Here is a 16,270-nt window from a genome sequence, read left to right as displayed (position 1 = left end):
TGAGAGATCCAATTTCTTCACAGTCTCACCAGCATTTGGTGTCACTATTTTTTATTCTAACCAATCTGATAGGTATGTAAGATATATACATATAACTATATATACACTTATATATATCCTCATTTTGTTTTAATTTACGTTTTCCTAATGATTTGTGATATTGAATCTTTTTTCATGTGCTTATTTGACTTCTGTATATCTTCTTCAGTGACATGTCTGTTAATGACTTTTGACCATTTTTTAACTGGATTACTTGTTTGTTTTTTACCACTGAGCTGTGAAATTTTTTTTGTATATTCTAGATGCTAGTCCTTTGCCAGATTAGTGACTTGCAGACATTTTCTTCCAGACTCTAACTTTAATGCTATTATTTTTAAAATTATATTTTCAACTGTTCACTTCTAGTATATATAGATAGTGGGTTGGCCGAAAAGTTTGTTTAGTTTTTTCCATTCTGCAGCGCTAGTAGCACTTAGTTGTCTTTAACTTCATTGAAAACAATTTTGTTAGATTGTATTGTGACAGCTGTCATAACAGCATTTTAAAAATACTTAAACAATTGGTAAATTTTTGTGCAGCTATTTAAATATTGAATGTGGAAGAAGATATGCAACATTTTTGACATATTATGCTTTTTTAAAATCATCATATCATGATTTTATTTTTTATTTAATCTTTATTATATTTTTTCCATTGCCAGTAGGTCCCCTTAACTCCTTTCCCCCCAGCAATCACCACACTGTTGTCTGTGTCCATGAGTCCTTTTTCCTTTTTGCTCAATCCTTCCGCCCCCTAAAACTCCTACAGTAGCTTTCATTTACTTTCCATCTATGAGCCTGTCTCTGTTTTGCTTTTTAGTTCAGTTTGTTCATTAGATTCCACATATGAGTGAAATCATATGGTATTTGCCTTTCTGTGACTGGCTTAGTTCACTTAGCATAATGTTCTCCAGGTCCATCCATACTGTTGCAAAGGGTAAACTTTTCTTTTTTACGGCTGAGTAGAATTCCATTGTATAAATATCCCATAGTTGTTTTATCCACTCACTTATTGATAGACACTTAAGCTGCTTCTGTATCTTGGTGATTGTAAATAATGCTACAATGAACATAGGGGTGCTTTGTTTCTTTTGTGTTTTAGGATCTTTCATATATATTCCCAGAAGTGGGATTGCTGGGTCAAAAGGCAGATCCATTTTTAATTTTTTGAGGTATCTCTATACTGCTTTCCACAATGGCTGCGCCAGTCTGCACCAGTCTGCATTCCCACCAGTAGTGCCCAAGGGTTCTCTTTTGTCCACATCCTGGCCAGCACTTGTTGTTTGTTGATTTATTGATGATAGCCATTCTGACTGGTGTGAGATATCTCATTGTGGTTTTAATTTGCATTTCTCTGATGATAAGTGACATTGAACATCTTTTCATATGTCTATTGGCCATCTATATGTCCTCTTTGGAGGAGTGTCTATTCAGGTCCTTTGCCCATTTTTCCTTTGTTTTTTTATTTTGTTTTCTTTGGAACTACTTTATACATTTTGGATAGTAACCCCTTATCAGATGTATCGGCAAATATGTTCTCCCATTCTATGGGTTGCCTTTTTATTTTGTTGATGGTCAAAACAGCATGGCACTGGCATAAAAACAGACACATACCATATTTTTGGACCATAAGATGCACCTAAGTGTTAGAGGAGGAAAATAGGAAAAAGAATTTTGAAGCAAAAAATGTGGTAAATTATTTAATAACATAAATAACATAATATTTCACCAATGTAAATGTAAACAGAACTCAACAGCAGCATTAACAACCATCATTCCTCCCAAATTTGGGGGTGTGTGTCTTATAGTGTGAAAAATATGGTATATCAATGGGACAGAATAGAGAGCTCAGAAAGCCTACACCCTTATAGTCAATTAATGTTTGATAAAGCATGCACATACAGTGGGCTAAAGAGAGTTTATATAACAAAAGGTGTTGGGAGAATTGGACAGATACATGCGGAAAAATAAAACTAGACCACCTTCTTACACCATACACAAGAATAAATTCAGAATGGATCAAAGACTTAAATGTTAGACCTGAAATGATAAAAACCCTAGAAGAAAACATAAGCAGCAAAATCTTGGATATTACTTGTAGAAATTTTTTATTGGATATATTTCCCCAGGCAAGGGGGAAAAAAGAAAATATAAACAAATGGGACTGCATCAAACTTAAGTTTTTAGTGTATTATGCTTTGTTATTTCAAGAAAGGTAAAAGTGCACCTGGAATGCAAAAAAAGATTTGTGAAGTGTATGAAGAAGGAGATTGTGACTGATCGAATGTGTCAAAAGTGGTTTGCAAAGTTTCTTGGTACTCATGACATTTTGGCCAAATAATTCTTTACTGTGGGCCTGTTTTATGCATTGGAAGATGTTGAGCAGCACCCCTGGCCTCTACCCTCTGGAAGCCAATAGCAGGAGGTAGTGGATATACTCAAAGTAACCACGTCAATAAAGTTATTGATGAAAATGAAGATGTGTCTTATATTTTATGGAAAAAACTAAGTGGACTTTTTGGCTAACACAATATATTACTCCTTTTTATCTATAACACTGGTATCCTTTTTTTTTTTTGCAGACTTTCTAAGATTCTTTACATGTTGTGCAAATAAAGGAATTTGTTTTGTAGATTCTTTCTTTCTAACTGTACTTTTTATTTCTTTTTCTTGGCTTGTTGCACTGGCCTGTCTAGTACAATGTTAAATTGCTTAGAATAGATATCTTTGCCTTGTTTGTAGTCTTAACTGGTAAGCATTGTTTTTTACTTTTGTTAGCTTTAGTATTTCATAGATACCCTTTATCAAGTTTTAGAAATTGTTTCTAATTACTTAGACTTTTTATCATGAATGGGTATTTGATTTGTGTCAGATGCCTTTTCTGTCTTTATTTACAATATCTTAATGTGTTTTTATCTTATTTTTGTTGATATGGAGAAACTACACTGCTTTTCCAATGTTGAGCCAGCCTTGTTTTTGGTTTGATTATGATCAGTTATCTTTTTATATATTGTTGGATTGGATTTACTTTTATAAATTTTTACTAATATTTACTTTTTAAAAAAATATCTCTAGAGGACATAGTCACATATTATATGTAAAGTAACTTTAGTACATTTTTTATGTAATAAAGAGTATTCTGTTTTTTCCTAGTTATTGATGGAAGAAGGGTAGAATTTTTTGAGACCATGTCGTGTTTTCGGTACTTGAAGTGTCATTTTATTTTTCTTGGATAATCCTTGAGATATACTAATTGTTGGAATTTGGATTTGTAGAATATCTTAAAAGAGTTCTGTAAATTTATAATTTAAATATTTATATAAAAGTGTTGTTGTCTGATGAATAAAATGCTGGGACAAGACAAACATTACTTAGTTTTAACAATTAAGTTCCTAAGCATATGATTTTTAGTATTTACCAAGACTGATAGCTAAGAAAGAAGTTGAGGAATGCCTATGTTCATAATCTGCAATTTTCTTAGCATTACCATTATTTGAATGAGAATGAAATTCAAAGAATTGGCTAAAATTAAGGGTTTTCTTTTTAGCTCTGGTAGATGTTTAAATCCTTTTGTCTATTTTTCAAAGAAATCAGAGTGTAATTCAACATTTGTAGAAGACTCAACAATACATTTTGGTATCCCTTCGGAAAGCCCCAAATTAATATCGTTTGATACTGTATCAGTTAAGCTGTGTCGGCTCCATTCCTGTCATGGGGTAAAAGGGTATTTTTGTTCACTTCTCTGCCTGCTCCTTTCCAGCCCTCGTCAGATTGGTTATTGCTGTTACTCAGAAAGCGGCAAAGTATGGTACAATAGAGAGGGTGCTGTAAGTTGAATCAGAAGACTGACATGGCCTTTGCTCTGCGAATTATGTGGCTTCTGCAAGTCATCTAGCATGTCTAATTCTAATCTTACATTTTTTATTTAAAATGAGAATTGATGATGGAAAGGAATATGAAATTGAAATATTTTATCTTGTTTTTCAGTTTGAAAACTTGGAAAATACAGTAATCATACCAGATATCAAACTACATAGCAATCCTTCTGCATTTAATATTTATTGCAATGTACGTCATTGTGTTCTGGAATGGCAGAAAAAGGAAATATCCTTGGCAGCTGCATCAAAGAACTCTGTGCAGAGTGGGGAGTCAGATAGTGATGAAGAGGAAGAATCCAAAGAACCCCCTATCAAGCTTCCAAAGGTAAGTCACTAAAATTCACTTAGGTACATAACCTACTGGTGTTTGGGTTATAACACATATTTGCATTGCTAAAATACTTTGCTTTTCATAAGATTGTGCACTAAAAATAACATGGCTTAGGAGTAAAAATAGATCTACAGCAGACAGGGAGAGCTCTATGCAACTTTATAACTGGAGTGCTAACAGAGTCAATAATTGGTTAAATGAAAAGATACTACACAGTTGAAAACAACCAATTCTTAGGCTGGTTTTACTGAGTATTAAAGAAATAAAGTATCAGGCATTCTTAAGACAGCATTTTGTTTTTCATTCTCACCCAAGGACGTTTTTTTTTTCCGTTGCTTTTTAGAGAGAAAGGAGGAGAGAAAGGGGGGGGGGAGAGAGAGAGAGAAACATTTTTGGGAAAAAGAAACATCAATTGGTTGCCTCCTGCAGATGCCCTGACTGGGGATGGGACCCTCAACCTAGGTATGTGCCCTGACCAGGGATCGAACCCACAGCCTTTCGGTTTATGGGACGATGCTCCAACCAACTGAGCCACACTGGCCAAGGTCTTAAGGCAGCATTTTTAAGTATGGTAGATAGTGTCAAAAGATGGAGAGTCAAAGGGGCTTTCAAAGAAAATCAGATAGCCCAAATAATACAGTTTTTCATCAAGTACTGACCCATCAGGAAAAAGGGTACACTCATTGAGAACATTAGTAGTGGAGTCAGACTGCCTGGGTCCAAACACTCACCATTAAAAATACTAGCTGTGTGAATCTGAGGAAGTTACTTGACCTCTGTGTGCCTCAATTCTGACATCTATGAAACTCCAGGCACCTTAAACCCTAAAGACCTCATCCATTTTTCTATTGTGTCAGTCAGTCCTTTATGTCCTGCAAATGGCTGCCAAAAACATACACTGAGCCACTCCCGACCCGTGCCCTAACCTGTAGCATTCTGACTGCCTCTCCTGTCCTTTCTGCATTTTTATTCATTTTTTATTTGTAAAGGTTGTCTCTACCAAATATTTACTTGGTATAAAAATTGTTAAAAACAGTGCAATTTACTCTATAGTAATATGTAAGTCTATGTTTGTTTTCCTCTTGAGCTTTTTAAAGCATATTTTGAAAGTATCAATGTTAGAACTAATACAAGAACTTGTTCTAATGGCAGAGAGTGAATTATTAAATCTAAATGTGATGCAATTAAACTTTTTATGTTCACACTTGTTAGTAAAATAATAAAATTACTTTTGGAAATATATGAGTTGAAGAGAGCAAAATAAAACTTGAAAAAATCTCAATAGGTCATTTTTCTTTGGCCAAGTATGTTTTTATCTCCCTGTTCCCAGCAGTGACATTGTACTGGACATATCAGACAGTTGTTTCGATTTTGTGTTCTTTCAGTTATAATAGAGAGCCTTCGGGATTTAATTATTTGAAAGCAACAGTAAAGATAAAATTCAGTAAGTGTACAAAGGATTCTTTTCTGAAGATAAGTGGAAGAACGTGATCTTTGGTAGTTATGGTTTATTATTGAAAGTATCAAACCTTATTGTGTTATCTGATTATTATAATGAACTATTGCATTTAAAAGTTACATTTATTAATTTTACTAATTATAGGAACAGTGCATATTCATTGTAGATAATTTGAAAAATGCAGAACTTTTTGATAAAGAGGAAATATGAACTAAAAGTTTGAAGTTATTTTTAAAACCCTATTAACCGAAAAAACCCACTGTGAACATTTTTATATATACACATTAAAATATATGTCTGCACAAATGAAATCATACTGTATTTGAAGTACTATATAGTTTTCATTTTATCCAGGGGTGCCTGACCTCTTGGTGTCTCTGTGCCATACATTAAACACACAAACACTAATGAAAACAAGAAAATCTCATAGTGTTTTAACTGAATTTATGATTTTGTGTTGGGCTGCATACATACCCATCCTGGGCCTCATGTGGCCCATGGGCTGTGGGTTGGACACCCCTGCTTACTTTTTTCTTTCTAATATTGAGGGAGCAGGAAGTAGAGTATGTTCTCATCGACTATAAGACAAGCTTCTAAGTGTAAAGTGCAATTTTAAGGTTCATACATGTGATAAAAAACTGTCAGCCAAACCTCAGAAAAAAACTTATTTCACAACATGTTTTGTTCCTCTGCTTAATAATTCAAAACTAAATATGATTGGAAAACTTGAGGGTGATTTTTGTTGCATATTGAATACATGTTACTATTTTGGAAATGAATTAGTTTTCTCCCTTATTAAAAAGAAATCTACAGAACTTTAAGCTACAGATAATTAGTGAGAATCCACAGTGGTTGACTTAGACAGATGGGTAATTCTCTTCTCACCATCAGTATGACCAACATGTTTTTGGGCATGACTTACTGTTTTTGAAAAACCAGCTGGTGCTCTGTTCCTGGGCAGCCTACCTGAGTTGCCTGTTGTCATGTGTTTATTATTACAACTTAAACTTACCAGAGAGACAACTCAGAAACTTGTTCAGCAAGTAGCCTTACTGTTTTTGGCAAGGTTCAGTACTTTATTGCTATAGAAATCTTACTTATATAAATAAACCCCAGCCAAAAATGTCATCTTTGTAGCACTTTTATTTTGAATAATGAAATGTCAGGATTGGTAGTTGTAGAGTAAGCAATCTTAAAGACTGATAGGGTGTAGTAGTCTCGCATTCACCTGAGAATAGAACCCCATGTTCTGCACTTATATTTGACTTCAGATTTATTTCCTGCAAGTATATAAGCAGATGGAAGAATTGGACAACATGGGTTTATTTTCTGATGTATTCCAGGAAAATAAACTATATCAGATGGAACATTTTTATTGCTTAGTGCATTTAATTAAAACTCTGTACAAGCATTTTTGTGATATTAGCTGTAATCAAGTCTGCTAGGATGTTAGATAACTTCTTTAAAGATAGCTCTACTAGTTATTTTGACTTCTCAGTAATATTTATATTTTTCAGAAAGCTTGCAAATGGTAATCAGAATTGCAACTGACTTGCCTGTAAGATTTGATCCTTGTCTGGAAAATACATTTCTGATTTGCAGTGTTTTTTAGTACCCAGCTGAGAGTAATTAAACAAATATCTGTTATGTGCCAGGTACTAGGTTAGTAATGGGAGATATCAATGTTAAGACAAGCTCTCCATAAAGAGACCATAAGAAACCACAGTTAATTGTGAAAATGAAAACAAAATAGTCAGTTACACTGTAATATAATAAATACTATTACAGAGGTCTGTACTGGGTAAGAATTATATACAAGGCTCATTTACTCTGTTACATTATAAACTCTTAGAGAACATGATCTAGTATATCATCATATCTCCTGTAACAAGATGTACAAAATAAGTGCTTAAGAAATGTTTATGTAATATATGAGGTCTGTCCAGAAAAAGTCCAGCCATTGTTAATATAACGAGAATGGTTTGCACAACATCAATGTAACCTGGCAGCCATGGAGAATGGACTGGAATGCACATGTGTTAACAATGATGACTTCACTGTGCTATTCAGCAGGGGCAGTAGATGCACTTGAGTAAACGTGTACTGTGTGGCCATCACATTCAAAATGACTGAATGAGTAGAGCAATGGATATGCATCAAATTTTTCCTTAAGCCTAAACATTCCTCCCTGGAAACTATTCAGATGATTCAGAAGGCTGCAGCTGTGGGCAACTGGTGATTGGCAGCTTCATCACAGCAACATTCTGCTTGTGCATTATATCTTGTGCAGAGTTTTTTGGCAAACCATCAAATCATGCAGGTGACTCAGCCCCCCTAAAGCCCAGATGTGACACCCTGCGACTTCCGGCTTTTCCCAAAACTAAAATCACCTTTGAAAGGGAGGAGAATTCAGACCATTGATGAGACACAGGAAAACAGGACAGGGCAGTTGATGGTGATTGGGAGAACTGTATGAGGTCCCAAGATGCCTACTTTGAAAGGGACTGAGGCACCAGTGTCCTATGTACAATGTTTCTTGTGTCTTGTATCTTCTTCAATAAATGTCTCCATTTTCCATATTATGTGGCTGTATACCTTCTGGACAGACCTCGTATATGAATTAATGCACATACCTCAGTAGAGAGAATATTCTTCCATTATTATGTATAATAAAATTAATGCTTTGATGAATTTATACTAATTATTCTTACTTTTAACTTTTTATGTTACTTTTTCGAATAATTTAACACCTCCTGAAAATATCATATGTGTCAATGTTTGAGAAGTAGATTTTTATTAACTATTGTTGTATTAGTCCTCTGAAAGTATCTCCTTATACTAGTTCATCACATTTCTCTCTCATTCTTTAGACTTATCTTTTGCTAGATGCTGAGTCAAATTTTATTGGTCCTGAAGAGGAGTGATAAGATAATTAAAGTACAAGTAGTAGTGATCTTTTAGCTAGGCAGCTTTAAATTCTTTTCATGATAAATCCTAAAAGAAGAAGGAACACTGTTTATAAATAATAATATGATGATTGTGCCTTTATAGGAAAGGGAAAGATGAAAAGCTCCTACTTTAATCTTTTCACCTGTGTGCCATGTTGACTTCTTCTTCTGGGTATTAGTAGTAATTAACATGACTTTTAACAAAAGCATGCTGATTTTTGCTTGAGTACAGCTTAATGACCTTTATAAGTTAATAGTTTTTTTTCTGAGTAAGTATAATCTAGTACTTAGTTCAGTGTTACAAATAATTTTCGTAATATTTTATTATGGCTTCATTATGCTAAAAATACTTTTTAAACAGTGCCACTGTTTTTTAACCTTACATGTAACTGGATGGTTTTTCAAATCCAAATCCTGAAGTAAACATACTGGCTCTTCTTTTTTTTAATGTGTTTCTTTTTGTTAATGCTTTTCAAATATTCCAACAATAATCATTTGTTGTGGAAGTAAGCCACAGCAATTAAACTGCCTGGGAAGTGTTATTAGTTTTCATGGTATAAGGTATAATTTTTTTTTCATCTTAAATAGATCATTGAGGTTGGACTTTGTGAAGTTTTTGAATTGATCAAGGAGACACGATTTTCTCACCCATCCTTGTGCCTCAGGAGTCTCCAAGCCCTGCTTAACGTGCTGCAGGGGCAGCAGCCAGAAGGCCTCCAGTCAGAGCCACCCGAGGTCCTAGGTGAGACTCAGTCGCACTGAAATCTTTCATGGAAATAGCTTCTCTTAGGAAGCACGTATAGCAGCCTGCATTGCAGTCTTTGTTTAATTGTGGTACTGAAACGGCAGGGATAAACTCTAAGGTATTTTGCTATGCTCTACCAGAGTTATGGTTCAAAAGTTATAGATATATTTTGATTATTCTGATGATGGAGAAACAGTAAAACATAAATCCTTGGTTTCTGGGTATAATCATCAAGCCTTATAGTCAATAGTCACTGTTAACTTAAATTGTTCTTATTAAACTTTTGGTCAAAATATCTAATACTGACTTTCTTCAGCCTTACATGTTACTCTGCACGGTTAAGAAGGCAGGAAGAAGGGGACTGATGCTGCCAACCCAAACAGCACGATACCTTTCTAAACAAAGGGCTATCCTTTGTAATCATCATAGATAAAAGTCTATTTTTGTCATAGATAAAGCTTCGGAATTAGTAGCACCTTCCATTAAGTACAAATCTTTGCTTTTTTAATAAAATGTATTTGAATGTTATCAATACTGGCCTTTCGTGCTGTTGACTTAGGCTCAACAATATTCTGTAAGCAAGATAGGAGTTCTTAAGAATAGAAATAGAGATGGAGACATAATTTTGAAATTGGCTAATTGCTTTTCTCTGATGCTAACTGTGGGTCTTTGAAGAGTCTGGATTTTTATTAAGGAAAGCAAGGCTCTGAGATAGGAAGGAAAATGACTAAAAAATACTGTGCTAGAATGTGGAGGTTTTTCTAGGGTATAAAGTGAATTACATATCCCTTCTATAAGTGTGAACTGCTATACTAGCAATAAAGCCAGTTTTATATTAAAACAAATTATAGCATGTATTTTATGTATTTTGTTGTTGTTTTGCAAATAAACACATAACTTTCTGGGAATTTAACATTTTAAGAAGCTTGTATTCTTCCAAGTTTAAAGGGAAAATAAGTGCAGTGAGCAGTCTGTTACTTGATAGGATATTTCTGGCATATGTGAATCCGTCAAGGAAAGTTTCTTTGAAATGACCTTGGATAGATTCCATGTCTTCATTTACAAAAATGAAGAGCTGAACTAAATATTTTCTAAGGTCCTCTTGATATAAATATTCTAACTTTGGGGGGAGAAAGGGTAACTAGAAAGGAATTAATGTGAAATAAGTATTTGAACTGCTGTAAATATTGTTTTTATAATGAGGCAAGGTGAAAATAAGTGAATATATACATGTCATGTTCTGTCTGTTAAACGACTATAATTGAATTCTATTTTATTCACAGAGTCTCTCTTCCAGCTTCTTTTGGAAATCACTGTTCGAAGCACTGGGATGAATGACAGCACAGGACAGTCTCTGACAGCACTTTCCTGTGCTTGCCTCTTTAGTCTGGTGGCTTCTTGGGGAGAAACCGGAAGGACACTTCAGGCCATCTCTGCTATTCTCACCAACAATGGCAGTCATGCTTGCCAAACTATTCAGGTATTTCATATTTAAAGCAGCTTAAAAAGTTGTAAGATTCTGAATTGAAATTTCTTCCTGATTTTTGTCAGTAGGAATTCCCTGCTTTTTCTCAGTCTATATAATACTTTGATCTTCCCAAGGTTGATATATAAATAATGTATCATATTTGAGCTAAGCTACATGTGTGTTTAACTCTGTAGCACTAAATGTAATGAAATGAGACCTGGCTGGAGTAGCTCAGTGTACTGAGTGCAGGCTGCGAACCAAAGTGTCACAGGTTCAATTCCCAGCCAGGGCACATGCCTGGGTTGTACGCCATGACCCCCAGCAACCCCACATTGATGTTTCTCTCTCTCTCTCTTTCTCCCTTCCCTCTCTAAAAAATAAAATAAAATCTTTGAAAAGAAAGAAATGAAATACGGCAAAAACTCAAATCTTGAACTTAGTTTTGTATCATTTTTCTCTGCAGCATCTTGCTCTCTTTCCTCCCCACCTCCCTTCTTCCCCTAAATTTTCAAGTATAGAATTTCTTCATAATTTCCAAACAACATTTTTCTGTTGAAATAAAAACATGACATAATTCTATATTTTTGATTGAGAGTTTAAAGTAGGGTAGGATAGTTTTTCATGAATTGATTTTGTTACTGAACTCCTTCAGCTTTGCATATTACATTTTAAGCTTTTAATATTTGTGGATTAAACTCTTCATCACTCTTAGTGGTGGGAAATATCATCGTCCTTATATGTAAACTTGATTTAATTCTTTTGGACCATTCTGGAAATTGTGTAAGAAGTTACAGTTTTAAGTCTCTGTTACGTGCTTTTCTCCGGCCCCTAGGACAATCTCCAGAAGTGATGGAAGGGCTGCCTCACTCCTGTTATTAGCAGGCCAAAGACAGCAAAAGGAGTATAATGGGTCATTTTCTGTGACTGACTCCGTGACATTGAACTCTCCCCCGTCAAACATGAGCAGTCCCTTACTCTAGTTTTCTGCTCTTACTCTTTTCCTCTTTCTGACCTGGCTGAAATCCTTTTTTCTCTTAATCCTTAATTGTTTTGAAGTTCCTCTATGCAGTGGTTTTCAAAACACATTCTGCTGCTGTGCTTTAAGCATTTGGCAAATTTCAATTTAAATATTTTCTGAAAATACAAATCCTTCTTAAATTTTAATAAAATTATAAACATTCTGATATCATATACCAAATTTTAAAAGTATAGTGACCGTAAATATTTGAGCTGCTTAGGCATCCATATGACTTTTTTTTTTTTTGGCATAGACATCCTGGGGGATATGAGGTGAGGTTTAAGTGATGAATTGAAATGAGTCAGTCCAGAGGGAGGAGATATAGTCTTGGGGGTGTGGAGGGAGAATGTTCTTGGTATCCATGTGCTAAGGCACAGAGAGAGAAGAGTAAGAGTGGAATGTTGAAGGCTGAAAAAAGTTTACAGTTATGGTACAGAGCATTGTCAAATAACAGAGGGGGTGCTTGAGTGCATACCTTCCTGAGTGCAATATCACGATCAGGCACTTGGCTACACAGAACCACTACATTCTCTGAGTTAACAGCTGAGGTTCTCTGTAGACCTGCCTCATTACTGCGTCCCCAGCTGCAGCCCAAATACCACATTAAAACCAGTTATCTTAACATGGCTTACAGTGCTCATGATTTGGCCCCAGTTCCACCTGCCAGCTTCATTTCACAAATCTCTCTTGGCCAGGGTATGGGTGGAGGGAGAAAAGTTTTCCTGTAGAATGTGTAACTCTTAACATCTCAAATTGTTTTGACATCCAAAAGCACATTACTTATCTTGTTCTAAAAAGCTTAAGCTGAGAGTTTAAAGTAGAGTAGGGATGGTAATACTGTGAGGGGTTTTATTGAAGGAGATTAAAATCCTTTCTGGAGGAATGAACTCCAGACTTCAAAGGCTTCCCACAGACAAAACACTACTGCGTCTAAGCTCACAAACAAAATGCAATGGAAAAAAGGCACCATGGTTGAAAGCTAGTACAAACAAATATAGCATAAACAACTCTGCCAAGTCTTTAGATAATGAAATTATTGGATATAGAATAAATAATATATATGCTGATTTATTTCTTAGGGTTAGGATAAAGTACCAAAAATATGATTAAGGAATAAGAATATAAAAAGCAATCAGACAAATCGTAAAACAAACTGAATTGAACTTCTAGAAAAGAAAAAACAAATCATTACAAGTAGAAATTTAAAGGATGGGTTAACCAGTGGGTAATAAAGGTGAAGTTAGAAATAGTGAACGGAAATAAATGTGAGGGAGAAATTATTCAAAATGTAGCACAGAGAGACAGAAACTGTGAAAAGGAAAAAAAGGAAACATGGATAGAGAATGAGACAGTCTAATGTGACTTCTCAAAAGCAGCACTGGCATAGAAAATAACAGAAAGTGCCTTTGAAGTCCTGGGTGGGGGGGGATGGCGTTCATTATACTATACCTAGCTCAACCGTCAGTCATGTTTGGGGAAGGATGATGATGCTTTCAAACACGCAAGGTATGGAACAGTTTCAACTTCTCTGCTTTTCCCTGTCCTTATTCTGGATTGACCCAGGGCGTCTTGAGGGATGTTACCAAGGGTAAAAGATAGAAATGGTATTTGGTTTTACTGAGAGGAGTATGGGGAACACTTAGAGATAGTTAAAGAGAAAACTTAGCATATGCGAAAGAAAGTGGGGCAATGGTTGATTCAATGAATCAAAGTTGCTGGGAGATTCAAATGAGCTAACTAGCAAAGTATGTCTCACAGCAGGAGAGAAGAAAGAAGCAGAGGAAATGAGAGCTTGTGAGATGTAGATTATCTCTGCAGAGGAGTAAAGACCACTCAGTGAACATCCAAGCCCTGGTTCTTCCCCCGGTTCTGCTACTGTGGCTACTGTGGCGCTTGCCAGGAGACACACCCCCTTAGCTTCAAAAGTAGTGGAACTGCTTCTTCCACGGCAACTCCCTCAGGAATGTTCTCGAGGGAGCCGCAGCAAGGGGTTTTTCTGATCCCTCCTGGAGACCTCTCCTTTTCCCATGTCCCCTCCTGAAACTAATCTCAGTGTCAAATTTGGCCAATGTTTCCTCTCAAATAATAATATTAATACAGCCACGTAAGCCTCACAGATAAACAGTGTGAAGTGCATTGCTTATAGTCATACTACATCTATGAGAACAGTTTCTGAAAATGAAACAGCTTGGTCAAGATCACTGAGCAGGTAATAGGCAGGAGCTAGGATTTAAACAAAGTCCTTTGGACAGAAAATGGATCCAGCCTCCATTTTCCCCATTACATTTAACTTGTTCTGAGTTAGTTCATTATTACTACCCTTTGGGCCCACTATAAGAGTCTCTGCGTCCCTGTGACCTAACCTACCAGCTGCTATCAGGTTCCTTTCAGTTTCTTAGCTTTGTTCTTCTTTCTCAAGATTGCTTTGGCTATTCAGAGTGTCTTGTGGCTCCGTATAAATTTTAGGGCTGTAGGATCTAGTTCTGTATTTTGGTAGGAATGTATTGAATCTGTAGATTGCTTTGGGTAGTATGGACATTTTAACAGCATTGATTCGTCTAACCCACGAGCACAGTATGTCTTTCCATTTGTTGTGTCATCTTCCATTTCTTTCATCAATCTCTTACGGGTTTGAGATTATAGGTTTTCACCTCCTGGGTTAAATTTATTCCTAGGTTTTTATGCTTTTATAATGCAATTATAATAATTTATTTTCTTATAAATGATGCTATGTGATTAAACTGTCTTCATTTTGCCTGTTTTATGTTTGGGATATTTCACAATGTCATTTGGTTTTGTTTTCTTCTCTTTTGACCAGGTGCCAACAATACTGAATTCACTACAGAGAAGTGTACAGGCAGTGTTAGTAGGAAAAATTCAAATTCAGGACTGGTTTAGCAATGGCATTAAAAAAGCAGCTTTAATGCACAGGTGGCCTTTAAAAGAAATATCTGTTGATGAAGATGATCAATGTCTACTTCAGAATGATGGATTCTTCCTTTATCTGTTGTGCAAGGATGGATTGTACAAAATAGGCTCTGGATACAGTGGAACAGTGAGGGTAATGTGATTTTTTTATAGTTCTCTATCAAAGCAGAGGGTGTATCCACACTGATTGTGTCTGTTTGTTTCTACCTTCATTTTCAGAGTACCATCTAATTTCGACTTAATAGTACTTCTTTGGAAATTATAATGGAAACAAATGCATTAAATGTCATTCATCAATTTTTGTTTTTTTATTGGTTATTAATGATGAAACTGTTGATAGACTGACTTTTGTTATTTTGCAGGGCCATATATACAATTCCACATCTCGCATCAGAAACAGAAAAGAAAAAAAATCTTGGTTAGGATATGCTCAGGTAGGGGAATGTCCACAATGAAACAGACTTTTCTTTCTCATTTTTAAAAACACGTGGTTTGTACTTGTTTAATCAATAAATAATAACATTTCTATCTAAACAAATATTGTATATTATTAACAATATGTCTGCAACAGTGGCATAGTGTGATGTAAAGCACACTGGCTTAGAATTTATGTTTACTTTTAGTTCTGGCTGTGCTTCTTACTAGCTGTGTGACTTTGGACAACTCAGTTAACATTTGATCCTTGGTGGTTTAGCTGTAAAATGGGAAGAAAAGTGTCTTCTGTTGAACAGCTTGTTTAAGTGAGCCTCTAGATAAGAATCAAAGACTGCCTTTATTGTTAGCAAATCTGAATTGGGAATAGTTGTGACCTGAGGCCAAATTAGAACTTCTTTTCATTAACTCATTTATTCTACATCTAGACCAGTACCTTGCAAGAAACAGACTGTGGACTTTCCAGTAGATAGCTACCTGTACGGAGGATTGTGCAAAGTAGTGCCAAAGAGAGAAAAGAGCTGGGCCTGTGTTGCTTTCTTAATGCTTCCATCTTACCAGCTGACGAACAGAGCCAGCTGGGTGTCCACAGTCAGATACATCACCCCTCCTCCTATGGGGAGAAGCAAGTAAATGATGCACAGAGGGGCAGGGTCTTTATTTCTGTGCTCTCCCAACCTGAGAGGCAAAGCTGGGATCCCTTGTGGAGGGATGTAAAATAAAGATATCTCTTGCCCAGCTCCAGTTTGTTGTTGGCATCAAATGGTAAAAGATATTTGAAAGCATTTTGAAAATTAAATAAATTACTGTTGTTATATGAAAAATAATCATGCTATATCAACTACTGGAGCGATTTTGAAATTAAAGTTTTAAATGTCAGTTTTTCAGTAATTATCTCTTAAAACAACCTGGTTCAAATATCTCATTGAATTTTTATCTACTGTATTTTATCTAAGAAATAGTGAAATGGAAAATAATTATTACAAAAATATGTTCAGTGGCATATCACTTCATCTAAAACTACT

The 16,270-nt window shown here is 35.4% G+C and overlaps 1 protein-coding gene across 1 annotated transcript in view; it reads left to right on the top strand.

The window, feature by feature from the left end:
- Positions 1-16,270, top strand: part of MYCBP2 (MYC binding protein 2) — a 267,325-nt gene that overhangs the window by 39,922 nt on the left and 211,133 nt on the right. The window contains 5 exon segments of the mRNA XM_045839168.1: positions 4,026-4,241; positions 9,243-9,396; positions 10,683-10,879; positions 14,704-14,946; positions 15,176-15,247. Of these exon segments, the coding sequence (XP_045695124.1) occupies positions 4,026-4,241; positions 9,243-9,396; positions 10,683-10,879; positions 14,704-14,946; positions 15,176-15,247 (882 nt within the window).

The sequence above is a fragment of the Phyllostomus hastatus genome, unplaced genomic scaffold (genome assembly GCF_019186645.2).
Source record: "Phyllostomus hastatus isolate PE091 unplaced genomic scaffold, TTU_PhHast_1.1 phas_contig_29, whole genome shotgun sequence".
In the NCBI taxonomy this organism is placed as follows: Eukaryota; Metazoa; Chordata; class Mammalia; order Chiroptera; family Phyllostomidae; genus Phyllostomus; species Phyllostomus hastatus.
Note: the sequence above shows the minus strand (reverse complement) of the source record. Positions and strands in the feature narration are given on the sequence as shown.